The sequence below is a fragment of the Gasterosteus aculeatus genome, chromosome 10, assembly GCF_964276395.1.
Source record: "Gasterosteus aculeatus chromosome 10, fGasAcu3.hap1.1, whole genome shotgun sequence".
Taxonomy (NCBI): Eukaryota; Metazoa; Chordata; class Actinopteri; order Perciformes; family Gasterosteidae; genus Gasterosteus; species Gasterosteus aculeatus.
This window is the reverse complement of record NC_135697.1, coordinates 13,763,096-13,786,373: the sequence shown is the minus strand read 5'-3', so window position 1 is coordinate 13,786,373 and position 23,278 is coordinate 13,763,096. Positions and strand designations below refer to the sequence as shown.

Sequence of the window (23,278 nt, the reverse complement as noted above, 5' to 3'; positions counted from 1 at the left end):
ACAATATTACAAAGGTTGAGTGATAAGTGTTAAACTGAGAGTTTCCATAATTGCCTCGAATTGCACAGCTGGCCGTCATAGATCTGCACCTGGAGAAAGTGATGAGACACCCCAGGGGGAAGTTGGCCGCGTGCAGCTGCCTCTAACCACGTGACTGGATGTCTGAAACTGACAGGGCTAATTGGGCGACTGAGCCACAGTCCCAGAACTCCGGATACACTCAAAACAGTTCTGTGTCGACTGGTTGTTTAAGTGTATTTGTTACTTTGTTTGTAGTTCGGCATTAAAAAATGATGAAATATCTGAGCTGACGAGGGCATTGAGGGAAGAGGCCGTTTCATTATCTGAACTCGAGGTCCAATCTTCAATGGGGTCTTTATTCGATGCCAGTTTCAGACGTTAATTATTGAATTATTTTGTGCATTCACGTTGTGGATTAAAAATTCAACATGTTTCAGCAACCAAGAGAAGAGAAAGTCAAGAGAAACAATGTGCGTGAGTTTATCGCTCGTGTTGATGATCTTCACGTCGACCCAGACGTGTTTTCAAAAAACAGGCAGCAGACTTTATTCAGATAATTGTTGGGGAAAAAGGATTTTATTGTGACTTCCTTTGGGAACACTGTGACCTCTTGTGAACTCTGTGACCTTTCATTGACTTTGCGACCTCTCCTTTACTCATCACTGAGGCGGGGGGCTCAAAGTGTGCATTCCTTCACACCTGTGTGTCCTGCTCCAGTTACTTTGTGCAGGAGTGTCCCTCTGAGTGGACAACAGGGACCTCGCTTCTCTTCCTCCATGAAGCTTTGTCAGAATGTTCCTCAAGATAATTGTAATTTAAAGAACATTATCCACTAATTTCCACTACCTCCTTAAACTGTGGATTTCAAAGGTGACAAAAAATCATTATTTATTGCATTGCATTTTTTGTGTCAATGCCCAGAAAATATTATAGCTGCACCCAGTAATTATCAAACAGATACTCAGTGCTTCTAAACAAGGTTTATTTCTAAGTCCTGATATACAATTGTTTAAAAAAAACCGATTAGCTCCATTCGTTGTATTTCCAACTTCTGAAAGCACCAAAGATGTTTTGACTGAACCATTTATAAGCGTAAGAAACACACCATCTCTTTGTAAATGTGGACAGCCACGGTGAACCAAGCTGGCTGGACAATCATTAAAGGGTAATACTCAAATAGGCAAAGTTCACTCAGAATGGAAAATACATCAATAAAACGTCTGCAATTATTGTTAATATTTTATCAAAATAGTTATTGTTAGTCGTCACACCATTTAGTATGCAATGTCAAGAGTAAAAACATTATTCCATTGCAGCTTGTAATACAATAACAGCATAGTATACATTTATACTTTTGAATTGTTTCAATCGGTTGGATTTAATGAACTATAACTGTGGTTCCACAAGGGATTTATTATTCTAGTGACAGTGAACTAGTTAAGGTACTGATACCAGAGATGGTACTTTTTTGTTGTATTCTGAAATGTATAATTCTAAGGAATAGTTAAGGAATTAATTTACCCCGTAGTTTTCTTGCAGCGAAGGAAAATCAGCCTACATAATGCATAAACAGGCACCGCAAGACTTGGGACCCCCGCCAGGAGAAAAATGACCAAGTTGATCCATGCGGGGTACGGTACTGATGCCAGAGACGGGAATTCATCCTGTAGACCAGAAGACAGTATGATTACTACATTTGGTATGAAAACGCTGTCCCAACGCTGTTGGACTGGTTGTCTTCTTGTATGCTGTTCCATGATTAAGGGGCCATATATGTTGTATTTTACAGAGAACACATATGGCAACACATAGGCAGGATACTTGTATTAATCACAGAGTTTGTGTGCTTACAGATTTTGGATCCCAGACCAAGTAGGTGAGCTCTTTTTGGACTTGAGTCACCAGATAGAAAATCAAAATAACCAGAACAATGAGAGGACTGATGAACCTCCACGTAATCTGCCAGAAGATGGAGGGCTTATGTCCCACCATGAACTCCACATCCTCGTTGAACCTACAACACAAAAGGGTTTTGATCAGCTTCGAAGTTTCCCACTGGACCTAAAGGTTGTTCTTAATGCTGTGAAACCGGGAAGATTATTTGCAGCAAATATGATGAAGAATTGCACCAGAAACACAAACAGACAATGCGCTGCTAAATTACAGAACTAACCTGTCTATGCCGTAGATGTACACAACAGCTATCATCTCAAACAATCCAATGGTCAGGAGTGGAACTGATCCAGCAAAATTGTCAAAGAGTGTTACCCAATAAATCCCTGAATGCAGCGCAAACAGGAAACAGATGAAGAAGGCGGCAATACATGTTATCCCTGAAAAATAAAGCCACTAGCGTTAAAGTCAGACACCAACAGAGAGGTTTCACTGGGGGAAGAAAAATCGTCAAAACTTATTGAGGTTTTTATTAAACCAAATTACCAGTGAGTATTTCATGAGGCCACTTTTTAGGGAATACATTCAGATCTTTGAGTGGAACCACCACTCCCTCTATGTTGCCAAACAGGGTCGAGAGTCCCAAGCAGAGAAGCATGATGAAGAAGAGAACAGACCAGACCGGAGATCCAGGCATCTTGGTTATTGCCTCTGTGAAGACGATGAAGGCCAGGCCGGTTCCCTCCACTCCCTGCACATGCACAGATTAGAAACAAAGCACATAAGAGTAGAAAAACGAATAACACCTTAATGTGGTGCATATCCATCGACGTAGTCACCTCACTGAGAAGTGTCTGCATGTCACAGGTTTTAATGTCCAATCCAAGAACAGTCTCCGGAGAAGAGCTATTGAGTTGATTGAAGGCCGCCTCGTAGTTGCTCACAGTGATGTTGTCCTCAGGAAGCTCAAATGTATTTAATAATTTGATGATGTTACTGGGTAGAAAATATGTCACAGATTAGTAAGTAAACATCACTTTACTAACATTTACACTGCCCGTCGTGCATTTAGACCTGTCAATCATCCTCGCTGAGCACGGCACATGTAACTCGGATCTGTTATGATGTGGCTAATGGGTTCTCCTGACCCTCACCACTCAATGCCTGACCCACCGTATCCGCCTCAATCAGCTACACAGGGAGGATTTTACCAAAGGGAGCCGGCGGATTCATTATAGACCTAGACGGACTCCGGTCTGAGGTGAAAGGAAATTTTAATTCATCATTTTAAAGGTTTTGCTTCTGAGCAACTTTCATACAAACGACTATAGGGGCCACACCTCAAACACTTCTCTTCATACATCCATCATTTATCCTGCTGTGGCTGGTTAACGCCTCTGATTCAGACTCTACCTCGACTAAAAGACTAACAAATTGTAGCACTTAAATTGTACTGAGTTTGTGCACCTCGACACCTTCTTGCTGGCGGAAAGCTTGACAGAGAACACACAGGGAGAGTGTGGCTAAACTTCGGGTGGCTGGTAGAAATGATGGATTAAACCTGTTTGTGTACTAGTTTAATGGTACTACACCAGCTTGTTCTTCAACATTCTGACAAATAAAGAGGGCCTCTTAACTTTGTCAAAACCTGATATGCAAAGGAGGACTTGCAGGACTCTGAAATCAACTGCTGTGAACACTCACTCATTCATGCAGATGTCATATTTCTCCGTGGCCCTGAAGCCGATGATGGAGTAGGTGACTGTAGCAGCGTAGATTGAGGTGAGGCCAGTTATGACTGACAGAATCACGGCATCTTGTATGCAGTTGTTGCTTGGAAAAAGAAGGAAAAAAGACAGAGAAGCATGTCGAGTTTGGGTCTTTTCAATGGAAGTCAGCAGCGTGACGGGACCACGCATGTCTCTTACTGGACGGGGTTGTAGCTTGAGAAGGAGATGAGGCCTCCCCACCCCAAACCAAACGCGTAGAAGACCTGGGCGCCGGCATCCAGCCAAGTTGTTGGTTTAATCAACTCGTCCACCTGCAGGAGCGAGGTACTGTATGAAATGTGACGTGTCTTTGAGCAGCGAGACATTACTTTCCCGTAAATATTTGAAACGTACGTCTGGTGTGAAGAGGAACTTTATTCCACTCAGGGAGCCTTTAAGAGTCAGTCCTCGGATCAGGAAGATGGCCAGCACGATGTACGGCAGAATGGCAGTGACGTACACCGCCTGAGGCCACGACAGGGAAACGGGGAATCGGAGACAATGATGATCAGTTTTTTTTTTCAATGATCTATAAATTGTCTATTTGCTAAAACCCAAATAGCACCGTTCCAATCACAATTCATTAACCGGAAGCAAGTGCAGAGCTGTCGAGCTTTGGATTTCCCTGCAAGTGCATTGAGATGTGCAATTACCGAGGTTAGAAGGTGGGTTGTTGTTTTACTCAAATGCAAGATCATCTTGAGGAATGAATCCAACAGTTTGTTTATCTGCTCTAACCAACATCAACTTCAAACATTCACACACATCTTACTTACCTTACCTTACTGCCTAGAGAAGTAGCTTAGCATAACAATGGTCCCATGCCTTTTGGGCGAGGGACAATTTTCATCAGCCATTAGATGGAAGCCCAAATATCAATGCTTGGTTCAAGAAATATCCTTGATAAGATGTGTAACTTGAAGTGTTGTAATGTGTCTTCTTGTAACTGTTTAATGCATTGCTCCACCCTGGGATTAAATTGTGCATGAAACAGAAACCCCAAATAGTTGCGTCTATTTTTGGCATTACGAAATACAATAGGACCCTTTGTTTTTAAAATGACGAGCCTGCATCTGGAGAGGAGAGGCTTAGCAAATGGTCAACTTAGTGAAAGTTCAACACACCTTGCCTGAAGTGCCAATGCCCCTTATGCAACAGATTGCAACGACAGTCCAGGCGGCCAGCAGGCAGAGTACTATGGGCCAGTGGATCCCCCCAGAGTCGCCTATGGAGGCCGAACTATTTAAAGTCACCCTGTAAAAATAGTAATCCACAGTGGAGCTCCGTTGACAGTCTGACACAAAACCTGTGTGGGGGAATAATGAATACCGATTCAATTCGGGTGCTTCGGTGTGCATGTATGAGCTGAATATATGTGTTTATTTACCTGTCCCGTTGTCATTGAGAGGACACTGGGTCCAAGGCAGTGGGTCTTGAAAGGAATTAAAGAGATACCACAGGATCCAGGCTACTAAGGTGTTGTAGTAAAGTCCAACCAATAAGGAAACCAGCATGGATGCTACACCTGAGTAAGACACAAACATTATCTAATGTTAATATTTTTCTTCTGCTTTGGACAATTTATTGCAGAGCCTATCTCACTCACCAATACCAGTCAGATACGGGTTGATGGCTCTCCACACTCCTACGCTGCCCTTCCTGAGACGCTGGCCGATGGCAAACTCCAACAGCAGGAGAGGCATTCCCTCCACCACCAGCAGAATCAGGTAGGGAATCATGAAGGCCCCTGCAGAACGTAAGTCATTAAGGGCTTGAAAGTTAAAAGTGTCACTCACATCACTATCAAATGTTTTCTGAGACGTTTGTATGATGAAGTGATGATGGGGACATTGGGGTATAATGTTTAATAGCGGCTAAAATACAGATTTGTTGTCATATACTTGTGTGATAGGTAAGGTTATTATGGAAGTTTTAATACAATTAGGAGATTTGATTTTATCCACAAAAAAAAAAACTTTAGACCAAAATGTAACGTTTTGGTTGTTTTGTATGCATCAGCATATTGTCACTCCCGACCTGGACGGTGAACACGTATGGGCTTAGTTAACAATCCTAATAACCGGTTGTGCTTTCACACTTTGCCTGCCTTTGAAACCTGCACCTCTTCCTGTGGCTCCATCAAAATGACCCACTAAACACACACTTTGGAAAGGACCACAACAACACACGCACACACACACACACACACACACACACACACACACACACACACACACACACACACACACACACACACACACACAGACACGCAAATATGCAGCGTGAGTGAATTCTTTGCATTCCTTTTTAACCTAAACAAATTTACACATCTGTCTGCAGCTCAGCTGTCAGGTTAGTCATTTTTACTTCTTGAGAATCATTAATTTAAGTCAAAGAGGATTTCATGACGAGGCAGCCTTGAATGAGTGATGTATTTAACGTACCTTTAGCCTCGCAGTTACTCAACAGGAATTTGATTTAAAATGAATAGATATTTACCCCGCAGCATTGCATATATTTTTAAAAAAGATCGCTAAAATGCACCACAATCATTTGTCAAAACCTCAAGACATTTTGACTCACCTCCTCCGTGACTTTGACACAAGTAAGGGAATCGCCACACGTTACCGAGTCCAATGCAGAAACCCACACAGGTCAGAATGTACTGGGCTTTGTTGTCCCACTTGGGCCGGCCGTCCGCTTCTTCTTTATCCATCCTCTCCAGATCCTCATAGTTGGGGATCCGGAGGTCCAGTCCTGGGTTGGGAAGCACCAGTCTCATGGTGACCACCTGCGCTGGAGCAGAGAAAAAAACTGTCTACGCCAGTCGAACTATTGTGTGTGATATCCTCGAGTAGCACTGAGTGGTCCTTAAAGGACTTTATGATCTTTTACTTTATCTGTTGCAGGCCATATATTAGTCAAAGAGCACACGTGCAGCAATTTAACCGCTAAATTAAACATGTACATTTTATAAATACTATGTCATATACCGCCAAATACTATGACTGTCATTCAAATCTGCTTTTAAACTGTAAAAGTCATTTTTAAGTTTGATCACGGGATAAATGTTTTGTTTTTAAGGGGTTTATTCAATGATTTGATAGTGAAATGTTAAGACCGGGGATGTAGTGGATTGGATCCAGAGTTGGAGGCGGGGCTTCAATGCTTAGTGGCCGAGACAGATGGCCGGCAGGTCATTCATAAAACAACTGCCCAGATGCTCCGGTAATCTTCAGCAACCAGGAAGCAAACCTTCAAGCACTTTATTTATCCCCGCCCCCAGGGCATGTTCTCATTCACGTGAACTGAGGTGAAAAGATAAATCATATTATATTTCATCAAACCTTTGGGATACATCAAGGTAAATTAGGATGTTAAATTGCACATACGTGGATTTACCTCCATAAAGAAAGAAAAAAGATGTCTGTTATGGAAGAAAGTTTTGTTTTGATGTGACAGACTTCAGAAGTTTTAATTCCACCGTTTGGTCGCAATGTAAAAAGTCCTGGGAGCTTGTGAAAGACAAATCATTAAACCAGGGATTATATTCAATACAATTCCGTGTCTTGTTGCTTTTCAGGGTTTTCCAGAGTAAATCCTACGTTTGTTCAGATAGTAACCACCCCATTATGTAGTAAGGTCTAAACTTGTCAGATGATTATTACAAGTTTCTGTAATATACTCACACATAAAAGGGAACCTCACAATAGCGCTCCACAATATACCCAATACACAAGTGTTTAAAAATGTACCAATGACATGAGTTTAATCGCATTATTGTTCAAAAAGAAATCTACAAATTGCTGTACGTCAAAACTAATGATCATAAAACAATATTAGCTTCACATGACTTTGGTATCTCACGGGGATAAATATCAACATATATATATATGTGCAGTCGGCCATTTTTAGATTTGGCGGGAAACTGGGAAGCGGCTCGGCTCACCTGCACATTGTGATTTAACTCCTTTGATTGTTCTGTTACGGTTGAGATGAATGCAATATCGCTGTATAGAGGTGCTGGTGGAAGTTTTTTATTTGCCGAGCTAAGCTAATCAGTTGCTGGCTGAAGCTTTATATCAAGTCCACTGACACATGCGATGGATCATCTACCAAAAAGTCCAACTTTTAATTTAATGTACAACATGTGAACTATGACACAACAAAAATACAATATCACAACTGTATGAAATCAATACAGCACAAATGAATTATCTTCTGCTGAGATACATGATTCTTTTCTGTACTCACTACTGTGCTGTTATTGTTTAAGCCATACAAAACACGATAAGACAAGACAACGTCCATTTTGTTTTTAAATATGAGAATAAATCTAAAACTTCCTTTTGTCACTCATTTGTATTTGGGCAGAGATCGTGTCCACTGAGTCGACTCTTAAGTCATCCTGCTTGCAGCATTTGATCTGGATGAATTTGTAGAGGGCGACCACTGGGATGGATAAACTGGGAATTCCGGCCAGAATGAAGATGATGATGTTGATCCAGGAAGGGTATGGACGTGGTTCAAGGGTGGGAAAGTTCTCCTGTAGTTAAGGAATTGCAAAGATTTACACCAATGAACAAGTGGTATAACTCTACCAATCTAAACATTTTTACACCTAAACTATTGTGGTGAGCAGACTTACCGCCTCTTGGTCCCAAACCAAATAAGTGAGATTGTTGGTGATTTGGGTGACAAAGTAGAAAACCAAGATGACGACCATAATGACTGGACTGACAAACCTCCACGTCACCTGCCAGAATATATTGGGCTTGTGACCAATCATGAACTCGATGTCCTCGTTAAACCTGTTTGGGACCAATAAAAGAGGGGATGTAATGTCATTTTTTACAGTGTGTATAAAAGCATCCATAAAGGACAACCGTGTGGTTTTACAAGATACAGTAAATGAAGTAACCTCAATATAAAGACTAAACAGCATTTAGCGTTCTTATAAGTAGCGTTTTTACCTCTTTCATCTAATAAACACCGTAGATGCTACACGACACACTGTGCTCCTCTGACGACGTGAAGGCTCAGATCACAATAATCGGTATCCTACTTTCAACTGCGTTGCTCACTGATATTCAGACACTCTTATCGGCCTACTTTATGAAATATTCCTTTATTAGTCCCACAGTGGGGAAAAGCCATGACCTCGTACTCACCTATCTACGCCATAAATGTACATGACACCAAACATTTCACAAAAGCCGATGACCAGAAGAGGGATGGAGCCAGCGAAGTTATCGAAGAGAGCCAGCCAGTAGTTCCCGGAGCGCAGGGTGAAGATGATGCCAAGAGCCAGAGAGACCAGGCAAGTGAGACCTGAACAAACAAAGTGGTTGAACTCGTACATCTAGATCAATGTACTCACATTAAAAAAATACTTTTCATCCAAAAGATTACCACAGAGAACTTCCTTGGTCCAAGATCGAGGCAGCAAATTGAGGTCCTGCAAAGGAACCACGACTCCCTCTATGTTCCCGAACATGGTGGAGAGGCCGAGGCAGAAAAGCATGACGAAGAAGAGGACGGCCCACAGAGGAGAAATCGGCATTTTGATGATGGCCTCCGTGAACACAATGAAGGCCAGACCTGTTCCCTCCACACCCTGAAGAAGTGCACACCAAATCTGTCAACCGCTCACTACTTTGTTTAGATAATATATATATATATATATATATATATATATATATATATATATATATATATATATATATATATATATATATATATATATATATATATATATATGTATATTCTAGTGCAATCTGCTCACCTGACTGAGAAAAGCCTGCAAGTCACAGGTCTGTAATTGCAATCCTTGAATGATGTCTGGATTTGTCTGGTTGAGATGCGACAGAACAACATCGTAGTTGCTTTCGGTGATGTTGTTTTCGGCATAGTTGAAGGCATTCATCAGCTTGAGGATATTGCTAAAAAAAAAAGAGAAGAAAAGCAGTTAAGTCTTAATGCGTTAATCCAAACTATCGCTCTAAAGGCTTCTTGTGAGATTCGACACTCACTCTCCTGTGCAGTCGTCAAACTTCTCCGTGGCCCTGAAGCCGATGATGGAGTAGATCACCGTCGCCGAGTACACCGACGTGCAGCCGTTGATGATAGAGATGAGAACGGCATCCTGCTCGCAGTTGTTGCTAAAAAAAACCCCACAATTACAATCATGTGTGGCAAAATGTTTACAAGACCGGCTCGTTACATATCTGTGCATTTGAGGCAATAACTCACTGAACAGAGTTGTAACTGGAGAAAGAGATGAGACCTCCGAAGGCCAAAGAGAAGGAATAGAAAACTTGAGCGCCTGCATCCAACCAGGTTGTTGGATTCATTAACTCATTTACCTAAAAGTGAAGAAAACAGTTTCTGCTTTTCAGAGGTGTCAGTAAAACACTCCTGCTAACCTACTGTTAACAATTCATACGCGTTACACCTTATTTCTTTTTAGATGATTGTAAATCACACGAACAAGGGTTTAAAATAGTGCTCACGTCTGGTGTGAACAGGAACTTGATTCCATCGAAGGATCCTTTCAGGGTCAGACCTCGGATGAAGAAGATGGTGAGGACAAGGTACGGCAGGGTGGAGGTCACATACACAGCCTGGGAGAAAACACAACCATATCCGTATATTTTTCACCGAACGCAGGCAGGCATCACGCTTGCATTAGATAATTCAGATGTGACGGGACATTTCGACCTTTCCGGTGGTCTCGATGCCGCGGATGCAGCAGACGTAGAGCAGAGTCCAGGCAGCCACCAGGGACAACACCATCCACCACTGTGGACTCCCAGAATCATCAATAGCTGTGGAGGTGTTCAGCGTCTCTCTGTACCAGAAGTAGTCGACGGTGCTGCTCCGAGCGCATTCCTCCACCTGGCCTGGAAGGAGGAGGAGAAGGAGGAAGCAACTTGGGGGACTCTCCACAGTCAGTCCACAGCAAACGTTTGACTGTTGTTTCGATGTCTGAGGCCGTACCTGTCCCGTTTGCATTGAGGGGGCATTGACTCCAGGGCAGGGGATTTTGAAAGGAGTTGAAGAGGTACCACATGATCCAGGCCATGATGGTGTTGTAGTACATACCCACCAGAAATGACACAAGCATGGATGCAATACCTGCAACCAAATGAACAATTAGTCTTTTTTTCCCCTTCTTCTTAACGATACAAGAAGACATTTCTAGCGGCTCTGTTTCGCTGCGCTCGCAGCAGTGCTTTGAGCTAAACGCTAACGTCGACATGCTAACAAGCTCACACTTGCAAAACTAACATGCTTATATTAAGAGCTGCGATGTGGTAGCGCAAATAACGCACGAACATGCTTTGATCGAGTTTCCATACCGAAACTGTGATCGACGCAAGATAAACCCCAGTGACGCACTTTGCTTCTGCAAAAAAAAAAGTATATAAGCCAAGATGCTTTAACACATGTAGGCGCCTACTTCTTGTTTCTTGCTCACACACGAAGACGGAGAATCCAGCTCTTTTAACCTTTAGGGTTTGAACAATATAACTGCTTTTATTGTTTTTCTATCCATTTTTTGTAAACCTTTTCGCTTTTTTATATAAATAAAAATTCTCCTTTTTGGGGAACAAAAGACCATTTGTTTCCGGGGGATTCCTTTCCACCGAGGGGCCTCCTCCAAGGGGCTGAATGACAAGAACACCGCTTCGAAACCTGCAGACACCGGTGAGTGCCCTTATCTTGATACATAGAGGTACCAGTCATCCCCCAAGGGCATTAGGGACCTAATCGGTATGTAAGGACGAGCTCACTCGACGGAGGGGTTACAGGTCAAAAATATACGTAGGTCCCTGGTGAGAACTTAATCAAAAGGTTCCTTAAACTCAAGTGTTCGAGTGTCACGAATGTATCGTCTTAACAACCAACTTCACCATCATCCGCGTTAGATATTGGGGGGAAGATAAGCAATACTGTGCGTACCGAACAAATACGAGTCAGCTAAAAAAACCTCAAGGAATATGATCGATATTAGAACTTACTCCCTAATAACGATGAGATACACAGTGACTAAAAAGTAGTTCCGCTGCTGGCAAAAACATAAAACGCACGACTTAAGAAATACGCATTATACGACTCGCCCTTGAGCTGTAAGCCCTACTCGTAAGGAAGTTGTCTTCCTCACTCAAACTACTATAGCTCGTCGCAACACAACGCTATTCCAATAAAGCAACAAGTAGTGAGATCAGTACAATTTATCATACGGGGACCATGGATGCCTAAATGCCATGTTAATCCATTAAATAATTGTATGTATACTTCAGTTGGGACCACGAGACTGACGTCCAGAGAGAAATGTGGACCTTGGACTCAACAAACCCAAATGCTTGCTAATGCTTCTTTTTTACACACCGACTCCAGTCATGTATGGACTGACGGAGCTCCAGACTCCCACGCTGCCCTTTCTCAGGCGCTGACCGATGGCAAACTCCAGGTGCAGAAGTGGGATTCCCTCCAGTACCAGCAGGATGAGGAATGGGATCATGAACGCACCTGGAAGTACAACAGTCATATTGTCATACTGAGTCAACTTCAAATGAGGGGCAAGTTAATATTCAACGACTCCATTCACAAAACTGGTCCCATAAAGATGAATTGTAAAAAGTGCACAAGTTGCTGTGCAAATCCTGAGTGACGCTCGCACATGCTGTTCAACATGTCACTACAGTTTCAGAAAGTAAAGTGAAAGCATACAATACCAGTAGTTTCAATATGTTCCGCATAATGATTATTTGATCATTTCCTAATTTGATTGGTTTTCTTTCAGTCCCAGTCCAAGAAAATAAGCATTTTCTTTAACTTTTTAGCGTTACTGCTACTGTCTCTCTCTGTAAATGTATCATAGCACCTTTTTTAATAGATTCAAACACTCAGCGCTAATGTGATGCAATCCACTGAAGTTGCAGATGTTTCCTCTTAATCTGTATGTATAAATGTTTCCTGATGCTTTAAGACAAAATTTAAGTTTTGGAAAAATCTCTCCTCAGTTACTTCAACCTGGTAAACACACATTCAGATCGTTTTAATCACGCTCATTTATTTGGGCTCATCCCAGCCTACCTCCCCCGTGGCTCTGACACAGGTAAGGGAACCTCCACACGTTGCCAAGTCCCACACAGAAGCCCACGCAGGTGAGCAGATACTGGGCTTTGTTGTCCCATTTCGGCCTGTCCCCCGCCTCCTCCGTCTCCATCCTCTCCAGTTCCATGTGAGAAGGGATCCGGTCATCCAGTCCCGGGTTTGGCAGCTTCAGCTTCAGCTTCATGGTGGCTGCGGACTTTGCTGGACTCAGAAAGTGTAAAATTCCAGCAGCTGTTTGAGTCTGAGTCTCCCCTCGGGTAAACAGGAGTTTGTCTCCTGTGAGCGGCGGGAAGCGTCCTCTCTCCTGCGGTCTCCTGCGTGGACTATGTCTCTCCGAGCGCTTCACCCCCACTGTATGTCCTGGGAAATGGCACTGAGGTATTTCCTGTGACCTATGATACCTGAACCGAGGTTATCAGTACTTCATTACTGTCTGTATTATGAAATGTCAGCAAGGTCAAGCGGTAAAGGGTGCGACCTCCTTGATAATGGTTAATACATCACATGAGCGTCCGCCACACACACTTTTCCCCTGAAAGATGAGTTGAGAGTTTTTTTGTGAGTTTGTGTAGTAAGTGGGGCATTCTATTGGCTCTATTTATCATGTCACCCCTCATAAGACCACAAAGTGTCACGGTGTGGTTCACTTCCTGTCTTATTTTGTAGTTTTCTGCCACTCGTGTCCCCGGGTAACTTCACTTCCTGCCTTGTCTCGTCATCCCCTGTGTTCGTCTAATAGTTTCCACCTGTGTTCCAATCACCTGCACCTCCCTTGTGTATTTAAGCCATGTGTCTCCTGTGTCACTTGTCGCGTCATTGTCTTTAGCCACGCATGTCCTGTCTTTCGTCTTGGATCGCCGTAGTTTCTCGTCTGTGTGCTTTTGCCCCGGTTCCTGTGTTTTTTGAGCTTTGACTATTAAAGTCCTTTGTGTTCCTGTTGAACTCTGCGTCTGAGTCCTGCCTTCCACCCAGCAACCTTGACAGAATGACGCGACCAAGAAAGGACTCAGCAGAGTTTTTTCCCTTGGACGAGTTCAGGGGAACCCGTCTGGCAATGGGCGGTCCACGGAGTCTCCAGCGGGCTGCCCGTAGTGGGGGAACGGTCCTCCCGGGGGTTCCAGCTGGGTACTTGTACTACTCCGTCTCCCCATCTGGAGCCCTCAGTAGGCATCTGGGTCACCATCCGCCGCCCCCCACATGGTCCCCAGAGGAGGAGACCATTTCGTGGTCGTCTGGCGGCGATTCGCACTGGGAGCGGGTAATGGACCTTGCGGTCCGACTACAGGCCACCTATGCTCCCCACGCTCGGCCGCAGCGCACTATGTCCAGCGCTGGGCCGCAGCGACGTCCCGACCCCGCTCGGTCGCAGCGCAAGATGTCCAGCGCTGGGCCGCAGCGACGTCCCGACCCCGCTCGGTCGCAGCGCAAGATGTCCCGCGCTGGGCCGCAGCAGATTCCCGTCCCGGCCTCCCGACCCAAGCCCATGACCCCCGAGCCAGTGCCACGATCCATGCCCCCGACCCCCGAGCCAGTGCCACGATCCATGCCCCCGACCCCCGAGCCAGTGCCACAATCCATGCCCCCGACCCCCGAGCCAGCGCCACGATCCATGCCCCCGACCCCCGAGCCAGCGCCACGATCCATGCCCCCGGTACCAGCACCACGTTCCATGCCCCCGACCCGACCAGTTCCGGCGCCACGTTCCATGCCCCCGACCCGACCAGTTCCGGCGCCACGTTCCATGCCCCCGACCCGACCAGTTCCGGCGCCACGTTCCATGCCCCCGACCCGACCAGTACCGGCCCCACGTTCCATGCCCCCGACCCGACCAGTACCGGCCCCACGTTCCATGCCCCCGACTCGACCAGTACCGGCCCCACGTTCCATGCCCCCGACTCGACCAGTACCGGCCCCACGCTCCATGCCCCCGACTCGGCCAGTACCGGCCCCACGTTCCATGCCCCCAACTCAGCCAGTCCCCGCTCCGAGACTCTCAGCCATGACCCCGACGCCCCCAGTCCCCGCTCTGAGACTCAGGCTCCCTCCCTCCCATCCCATGGTCCTCTCCCACCCTCCCGTTGGTGATTTGAGGGCCGTCTGGGATCCGGCCCTTGAGGGGGGGGCTATGGGGTGGGTTATGGGGGGGGCTGAGCCGCCGCCGACTGCGGAGGTGTTCCGTGTCCCCGAGCTGGAGCCGACTGCGGAGGTGTTCCCTGTCCCCGAGCTGGAGCCGACTGCGGAGGTGTTCCCTGTCCCCGAGCCGGAGCCGACTGCGGAGGTGTTCCCTGTCCCCGAGCCGGAGCCGACTGCGGAGGTGTTCCCTGTCCCCGAGCCGGAGCCGACTGCGGAGGTGTTCCCTGTCCCCGAGCCGGAGCCGACTACGGAGGTGTTCCCTGTCCCCGAGCCGGAGCCGACTACGGAGGTGTTCCCTGTCCCCGAGCCGGAGCCGACTACGGAGGTGTTCCCTGTCCCCGAGCCGGAGCCGACTACGGAGGTGTTCCCTGTCCCCGAGCCGGAGCCGACTACGGAGGTGTTCCCTGTCCCCGAGCCGCCGCCGACTACGGAGGTGTTCCCTGTCCCCGAGCCGCCGCCGCCGACAAGCGCGGAGGTGTTCCGTGTCCCCGAGCCGCCGCCGCCGACAACCGCGGAGGTGTTCCGTGTCCCCGAGCCGCCGCCGCCGACAACCGCGGAGGTGTTCCGTGTCCCCGAGCCGCCGCCGCCGACAACCGCGGAGGTGTTCCGTGTCCCCGAGCCGCCGCCGCCGACAACCGCGGAGGTGTTCCGTGTCCCCGAGCTGCCGCCGCCGACCCCGGAGGTTTCCCGTGTCCCCGAACCTGCCATTATAGAGACGTTCTGTGCCCTGCAGTCGCCGCTCCGGAGCCGGCTTGGTGACCGCCCGCCGGGCCGACCCCCAGAGGCTCCCCGCTCGTCTGGCCACCCGCCGGGCCGCCCGCCAGAGTTTCCCGGGTGGTCCGACCAACGTCTCTGGTTTCCCTGCCCCCCCACCCCTTGTTTTGCTCTAGTGTGAGCCGCCTGGAAGTCGGTCCTTGAGGGGGGGGTACTGTCACGGTGTGGTTCACTTCCTGTCTTATTTTGTAGTTTTCTGCCACTCGTGTCCCCGGGTAACTTCACTTCCTGCCTTGTCTCGTCATCCCCTGTGTTCGTCTAATAGTTTCCACCTGTGTTCCAATCACCTGCACCTCCCTTGTGTATTTAAGCCATGTGTCTCCTGTGTCACTTGTCGCGTCATTGTCTTTAGCCACGCATGTCCTGTCTTTCGTCTTGGATCGCCGTAGTTTCTCGTCTGTGTGCTTTTGCCCCGGTTCCTGTGTTTTTTGAGCTTTGACTATTAAAGTCCTTTGTGTTCCTGTTGAACTCTGCGTCTGAGTCCTGCCTTCCACCCAGCAACCTTGACACAAAGCTTCCTTGATGGTTAACAAAACAAACAAAATATGTTGCAAAATGCCGACAAAACCACTGACATTTTGCAACATATTTTAGTTGGAGGCAACACATTTCTCGTCATTGCTTATCTGGACATCATGTTGTGCAGTCCTTGAGAAATCTGATTACTTATTTGCATAGGAATCTAATAAAACATCATAAAAGTCTGTGCAGGCACATGGAGGATGCATTCTGTCTGATTTCAATTCAAAGTGCTAAAACATTTTTGAAATGTTATGGAGTAGAAGAAGGGATTTTTCTGTTTGTATTTATATATTATATATAACATTTTCCTGCCTGAGGTTTATATGCAATTCAGTGTGCTCAGGCACCTTATCAGTGTTCCAATGTTCTCTTCTAATAAATTGCAATAATTAACTACAGAAAGACTGGCTTTTACAAGGTGGTTTATGGTAGTGTACAAGACCTTTAAGGAGTTATTTAAGGATATTCATAAACACAGGGAGTCTCCTGGGCAGCTTTCCAGTCAGTCATTGGACACATCCACACTCGGGCACCACATTTACATTGACGGTAAAATAAAAGTTAGAAATAGAGCTGTGAATCATTTGGAAACCGGAGTCCTGAGAGGAAAAAAAACCTTAGCTTTTCTTTCTTTCTCTTTTTTTTGTTCAGTTCGAACATTGCAGTGTTTTGAGCTCATTCAGGCAACTTTGATATCAGTGGAACAGCACTAAATTGTGTAATTTTTTTAAAATAGGTTTATTCAGATTTTCTCATAATAAACAGGTCAGATAATGTCTTAAAATCACGCTAACAAACCAACTATTAAGAAAGTAAAGCATAACCTGCGGTGGAATAAATATTCTTTATTGCACTCACTTCTTGTCTTGAAGTATTAAACATCGAAGTTTTAAATCTGTCAAACAACAGTTTAATGTGCTTGTATTTCTATTGCGTTTCCTACATGTTGACATTGGCAGATACAGTGTTGAGCTCACGTTTATTTCTTTCTTTCTTGCAGCAGCATCTCTTGAGTAACTTGCACAAAGCATATCCCGGGATAAAAAGACCAGGAAGTCCCGCCAAGAGGAAGATGATAACATTGATCCAGCTGGGATATTCTAACGTCTCCAAAACCGGGAAGTTTTCCTGAGACACAAAAAAAAAAAAATTCCAAATGATGCAGATTTTTTTTAATGACGGCGGAGAAACTTTGACAACAACGTGTGAAAAACATACCGAGCTTGGATTCCATGTGATGTAAGTCAGCGTGCCACTGACTTTGGTAACGAAGTAAAACACAAAGATGACCAAGACGATCAAAGGGCTGATCACCCTCCAGGTGGCCTGCCAGAAGATGTTGGGTTTGTGTCCAATCATGAACTCCATATCTTCGTTAAACCTGGGAAAACAAGTAGATCTTCCACTTAGTAGATTCAAAAACACCGTAACTGCATTTCAAGGAATATTCGTGACAAAATGTGCTCTGTAATCTCCTACCTATCTATTCCATACAGGTAGGCCACACCAACCATCTCGCAGAAAGCGATGATCAGCAGAGGGATGGAGCCTGCGTAGCCGTCGAACAGGGCCAACCAGTAGTTACCAGAGCGCAGGGCGAAGATGAGCGCGATCGAGAAGGATGAGAGGCACACGATCCCTAAAATACAAAACAAAATAACATCATTAGTGTCCTCAACCCGTATTTTCGCCCCTGGATATGTATGTACCATCAGCACACACGGTAAGCCGACACGGTTTAACAACCCATCTGGCGAGTTTAACAACCACTTAGCCGGCCACTTGGAAGCACTCATTGGAAACTGTTTGGTCATTGGATGAACCATCTGTCAATCAAACTCGTACTGAATCCAGTCAGGACAAAAAGGGAAAACATCTTCTTCATCTGGAAAAGCCTTCAGTGCTTCTTCATTCTTATTTCAATGAGGAAATAAGCTTCCACATAACCAATGTTACAGTAGTATCTACACACTCGTCTCGCACGCACAGATTTGGTTACTACACCCCCGAAATTATGTACGATTCTTTTGCTCTAAAACTCACCAAACTAAATATTTGACCCGTTTTTCTCAAGCAACATCCCACGAACATTCTCGCCATTGGTAACATGCAAAGTAAAACACACGTGTGTCTATTGCATCATTTACCTGTGAGCGCCTCTTTTGGAAACTTCTTAGGAAAGATATTGAGGTCCTGCAAGGGAACCACAACCCCCTCTATGCTGCCAAACATGGTGGAAAGCCCGAGACAGAAGAGCATGATGAAAAAAAGGACAGACCACAGAGGAGAAACAGGCATCTTTGTGATGGCCTCAGTGAACACAATGAAAGCCAGACCGGTTCCCTCCACTCCCTGCAAAAACAAAAACAAAAAGTGCAATCAGTCGTGACCCTCAATGGCTTCCTGCAGATGTAATAAAAACGTGACGGCTGCCAAAAAAATCCTACATCACTGAGAAAGGCCCTGAGGTTGCAGGTGCTGAGGTCCAGCCCCTGAATGATCTCCGGCCCCGAGATCGTGCTGTTGAGCCATTGCAGCTGCTCGTCATAGTTGATCTCTGTGATGGCTCCCTCAGCCAAATCGAATGCATTCTGCAGCATCAAGATGTTTCTGAAAGACGACGTTTAAGGAACATTATTGCCTGAGAAATGGTTATTTACTTTTGCCCTGAGGAACGTAAATAAATACGTACTCGTTAAGGCAGGCGTCGAACTGCTCCGTAGCCCGGAAGCCGATGATCGAGTAGACGACCGTGGCAGCGTAGATAGAAGTACAGCCATTAATAATGGAGATGATAACAGCATCCTGCTCACAATTGTTGCTGAAAGAAAAATTAGAATTAGAAAATTAAAAATTCTATTATTTTGCTGATGGCAGCTGATAAGATCTGACGCTCCGTCTACTTAACTCACTGGATGGGGTTGTAGCTGGAGAAAGAGATGAGACCCCCGAAGGCCAGGGAGAAGCTGTAGAACACCTGAGCTCCCGCATCCAACCACGTTGATGGGTTCACCAACTCGTCTAGCTAGAGATCAATGACATCGTCAGCAGAGCGAAACGGCCTCCACGCCGATGGTCGGAGCGAAAAGTAGTTACATGACTAACATCTGGTGTGAAGAGGAACTTGATTCCGTCCACAGATCCTTTCAAAGTGAGTCCCCTGATGAGGAAGATGGTGAGGACCACGTACGGCAGAGTGGAGGTGATGTACACAGCCTGAGAGGAAGGTAGGAGACACATTCAAAGGTGCAATTACATTTTTTTTAAATATTGTTATTTTACTGTAGCTTCCGTAAGAAATACATTATATTACTCAATTATGCTATTTATTTTTCCACTGATGGTTTTCGTTAGTAGCCCACTTTCACCTAGAGACCATCAAGCAGGGTGAGAACTCACTTTTTACTCAGAAATACATTGAGGCAGACAGATCTTATTTGCCGGATTACAACAAAATTACAAGCATGAAAAAGCAAAACAAAGAACCAAAACAAGTAATAAATTCATAATAATTAATTTGCAAAAGGAACGACTGGGAGTCAAATGGGACGAATAGCATGAAATGAACTCTAAATCGGCCTCGGCACTCGGTGTTGTTCCATGTCGCTGATGGCCAATATGAAAACTGGATCATCCAAACTCAATAAAACAGGTGGCGCCCGCAACATAATCCAACCACATGAGAATGCTCAATAAGGCCCCGCAAGAAAAGTCAACAACGGAGACAATTAGGCAGCTGTAAACCTGTTGTACGGCTCAGTGTCGATCGTGGCTTTCAGAGAGGCAGGCCCATCCCACTTTCAGCTCACCATCATGATTATCTCCAGTAATAAATCTCAATGCTTGGTGTTGAAAGCTGAAGTTTTATTTCTCTCTCAGGTACTTGACCTTTTGACCTGACTCGAATAAACATTCAAACTTAGAGTGTGACGTGGTGGTTATCGCTGCTGCTGACACGCCCATTTCAATCCAAAATATTGCATTGGTGATTTGAAAGATCGTATTTTGTGACCAGGTTACCTATATTATAAACTGGACTTCTTTCATTGTATAGATTTTGACATTTCAGGGAAAACAGGTGAAAACTTACAACAAAGCCATTAAGGTGGAATTGTGCACGCTAGTTCATTAGGTCATTGGAGCACTTATTGGAACGAGCCCATATTTATTTATTACTTATGGTAAAAAAAAAGGGTTTATTTCAAAACAAAACCAAATGAGATACACATGAAACCATAATTGTGCATGCGTATAGAACGCATCACATTGCGTCATCAACATTCGATGTTATTGCGTTGGGTTAGACGGCTGATAGATGCGCTACCTTGCCTGTGGTCTCGATCCCTCTGATGCAGCAAATGTAGAGCACACTCCAGGCAGCAGCCAAACACAGCACCACCCACCACTGCAGACCTCCGGCCTCATCTATAGCCTCCGAGGTGTTTAACGTCTCTCGGTACCAGAAGTAGTCCACCGGAGAGCTGCGTTTGCATTCCGACACCAGATCTGCAGGAAAGGGGGGGGATCAAATCATTTTGAATGGATCGTACAATATCATTTTTTTCTCTTTTCTCTTGTGCAAAGTGTTGACATGCCTGTGAGATTATCATTAAGAGGACACTGGCTCCATGGCAACGGGCTCTGGAAAGAGTTGAAGAAGTACCACATCACCCAGGCCATGATGGTGTTGTAGTACATGCCCACTAAGAACGACACTGTCATGGACGCAATACCTGTAATGTAGAGGAAATAACAAGAATACCAATATTCTCATGATTCTAGCAGGCTTGGTGACAGCGTAGCTACTAACGGACTTCCACAGTAGCGGAAAATGTACATGAGGATTGTGTCTAATCCCCCCCCCCCAAAAAAAGATTTAAAGCAAGACTTCTGTACCAACTCCAGCGAAGTAGGGGTGGATCGCGGACCAAACCCCCACGCTGCCCTTTCTGAGGCGTTGGCCGATGGCGAACTCCAGGTACAGCAGCGGAATGCCCTCGAAGACGAGCAGGATGAGAAAAGGGATCATGAAAGCACCTGTGGACACACGGACGCCAGCTCGGATCATTTCGTTTGCACTTGTCGGCTGTGCTCACAGTTCGTTTCATGCGGTTATTGAGCCATCAAAGCTGTTTTGCAGAAACAGGTACCACACAGCACACTGGCCAGCATTAGGAAATGGATGGTGCTTCGTCATCATGCATGTGGCGTTTGGAGGGGTGGGGTGCGTGGCTTAAGGTGGAGTGTTCCCTCTGTTATCAGGATGTAGATAAAGAGCAGAACAGCTGACACGAAGTATCATGACGACTGCAAATGACCATTTCAATTCTCCGGTTGATGAGTTTTAAAAGTGGTTGCCGATCAATTCATGTCCAATTCATGTCAAACATTCATGTCCCTCGGAGGGAGACAAACATCCCCTGATTTCCCTGTGTCTTTGCCATTTTTATGACATTTACATTCTTCACGGTGTGAATTTTAATCACTTTGATTATACCAAAACTGTGCATCTAAAGCAATCATTAGTTTAATTGGAATGATAACCAAGACATAACACACTTAGTGATTAAACTGGGTAAACATCATAGCAGTTTAGCATTTTCATTGTTGCTGGTGATGTTAAAAAAACAGATTTATTTTCATTCAAATCTTCCAGATGATTTAGTTTCTCTCAAGATTCAATATTGTTCCCGTACTGTACAGTATTGCTAGATTAGTGGGGGGTTTTCTGACTAGAGAAAGGCCGGTTTGTCTGATGGACTCAGACGTTCTCACAGCGCAGGAGGAAGATTTAAGACTCGGCCAAAGCCCACAGAGCCAGTCCATTCACGTTGTTGTTTTGAATAACAGGAAACGCCATGTGCCATGCGTTAACGCGTCACTGCGTCTTTGCTGTAAAATGGAGTTTTATTTCTTTATACGGCTTTCGTTCACCTCTGCAAGTTAATATTTAACCTAGATCCTTTTAGGAGCAGATATTTGAATCCTCATCATGATGCATCTCGGTGTTATAGTGCCACTTATAATGTTATAATGGAGACGGCTTGCACGGGCTTTTATACCTGCAACTCACATTACAATCATGCGTCGGCAATAAAAAAAAAAGAACATACACCGAAGAGGTTGCCATGAATTATTAACAAGGTAACATGAGGGTTATATTTATTTTAAGGCCATTCTTTTTTAATTAAAAGGTTATTTTCATTGGACAATTTGCAATTGTATTTTGATGTGAACATTTTCTAACGACAAAAATGAAATGGAACACTTTATCGAGAGAGAAGAAGAGCATACCTCCTCCGTGGCTCTGACATAGGTAAGGGAACCTCCACACGTTGCCGAGACCCACACAGAAGCCCACGCAGGTGAGCAGATACTGGGTTTTGTTGTCCCATTTGGGCCGGTCCCCTGCCTCAAACTCCTCCATCCTCTCCAGGTCCTCGTGAGAGGGGATCCTCTCCTCCAGCCCGGGGTTTGGAAGAACCAGTCTCATGGTGCATATGCGTGTGTTTGTGTGTGTGTGTGTGTGGTCCAGTCTTCAGACGACAAATGAATGACAGCCGAAGATGGACGTTTCTGAGTACTGCTCGTTATCAGAGACCACAATCTGCATGTGTGTGTGTGTCCGCCACGCGCCATCTTGAAGAAAAAGCCTCATAAAGTATGCCCCACCAATCAGAATATAGGTTGTGTCTGTGTGTGTAGGTAAAATAGAACAGACGCACACGTGTGGAGGCAACGTGGTGTCACACAAGCGAAGCAGCGGCCAGAATGACGAAAACCACACACAATAACGGTTCCTTCAGTTAATTTACAGGGGCTGGGAACACGGACCCTGATCCCTCTGACGAGTCGATAATATACTATATTATTTATTAACCAAGTGGATTTCATATGTCTGCAAAGAAAGATCTCAAAAAATATTTCTATAACTTTCCAATACTACAATGTGCGTGAAGATTATTTTATTTTATTTATAAGTTTATTTATGACATTTTATGGATTTTCCTCCAACCTGAGAGGTAAATGTGAGTGAAATGAGC

General features: G+C 45.2%; 3 protein-coding genes across 3 annotated transcripts; all 3 read right to left on the bottom strand.

Annotated features, from left to right (window-relative positions):
• Window positions 1-575: 575 nt before the first annotated feature.
• LOC120825919 (sodium-dependent neutral amino acid transporter B(0)AT1) lies at window positions 576-6,540 on the bottom strand. The gene is made up of 12 exons (XM_040187753.2): window positions 6,267-6,540; window positions 5,290-5,430; window positions 5,071-5,208; window positions 4,808-4,989; window positions 4,038-4,148; window positions 3,843-3,955; window positions 3,619-3,747; window positions 2,754-2,910; window positions 2,461-2,665; window positions 2,195-2,354; window positions 1,873-2,035; window positions 576-1,685 (listed from the first exon to the last, which is right to left on the bottom strand). Exons 1-12 carry the CDS (start codon window positions 6,463-6,465, stop codon window positions 1,539-1,541), a joined length of 1,845 nt encoding a protein of 614 aa, XP_040043687.2. The 5' UTR covers window positions 6,466-6,540; the 3' UTR covers window positions 576-1,538.
• Window positions 6,541-7,791: 1,251 nt separating this feature from the next.
• On the bottom strand, window positions 7,792-13,178 carry LOC120826976 (sodium-dependent neutral amino acid transporter B(0)AT1). Its single transcript, XM_040189628.2, has 12 exons — window positions 12,786-13,178; window positions 12,078-12,218; window positions 10,683-10,820; window positions 10,404-10,585; window positions 10,196-10,306; window positions 9,936-10,048; window positions 9,716-9,844; window positions 9,469-9,625; window positions 9,096-9,300; window positions 8,855-9,014; window positions 8,332-8,494; window positions 7,792-8,229 (listed from the first exon to the last, which is right to left on the bottom strand). Exons 1-12 carry the CDS (start codon window positions 12,988-12,990, stop codon window positions 8,020-8,022), a joined length of 1,914 nt encoding a protein of 637 aa, XP_040045562.2. The 5' UTR covers window positions 12,991-13,178; the 3' UTR covers window positions 7,792-8,019.
• A 3,882-nt stretch (window positions 13,179-17,060) lies between these two features.
• LOC120827063 (sodium-dependent neutral amino acid transporter B(0)AT1) lies at window positions 17,061-23,027 on the bottom strand. Its single transcript, XM_040189709.2, has 12 exons — window positions 22,530-23,027; window positions 21,132-21,272; window positions 20,831-20,968; window positions 20,560-20,741; window positions 19,341-19,451; window positions 19,148-19,260; window positions 18,928-19,056; window positions 18,683-18,845; window positions 18,383-18,587; window positions 17,715-17,874; window positions 17,454-17,616; window positions 17,061-17,363 (listed from the first exon to the last, which is right to left on the bottom strand). Exons 1-12 carry the CDS (start codon window positions 22,726-22,728, stop codon window positions 17,175-17,177), a joined length of 1,893 nt encoding a protein of 630 aa, XP_040045643.2. The 5' UTR covers window positions 22,729-23,027; the 3' UTR covers window positions 17,061-17,174.
• Between the last annotated feature and the right edge of the window lie 251 nt (window positions 23,028-23,278).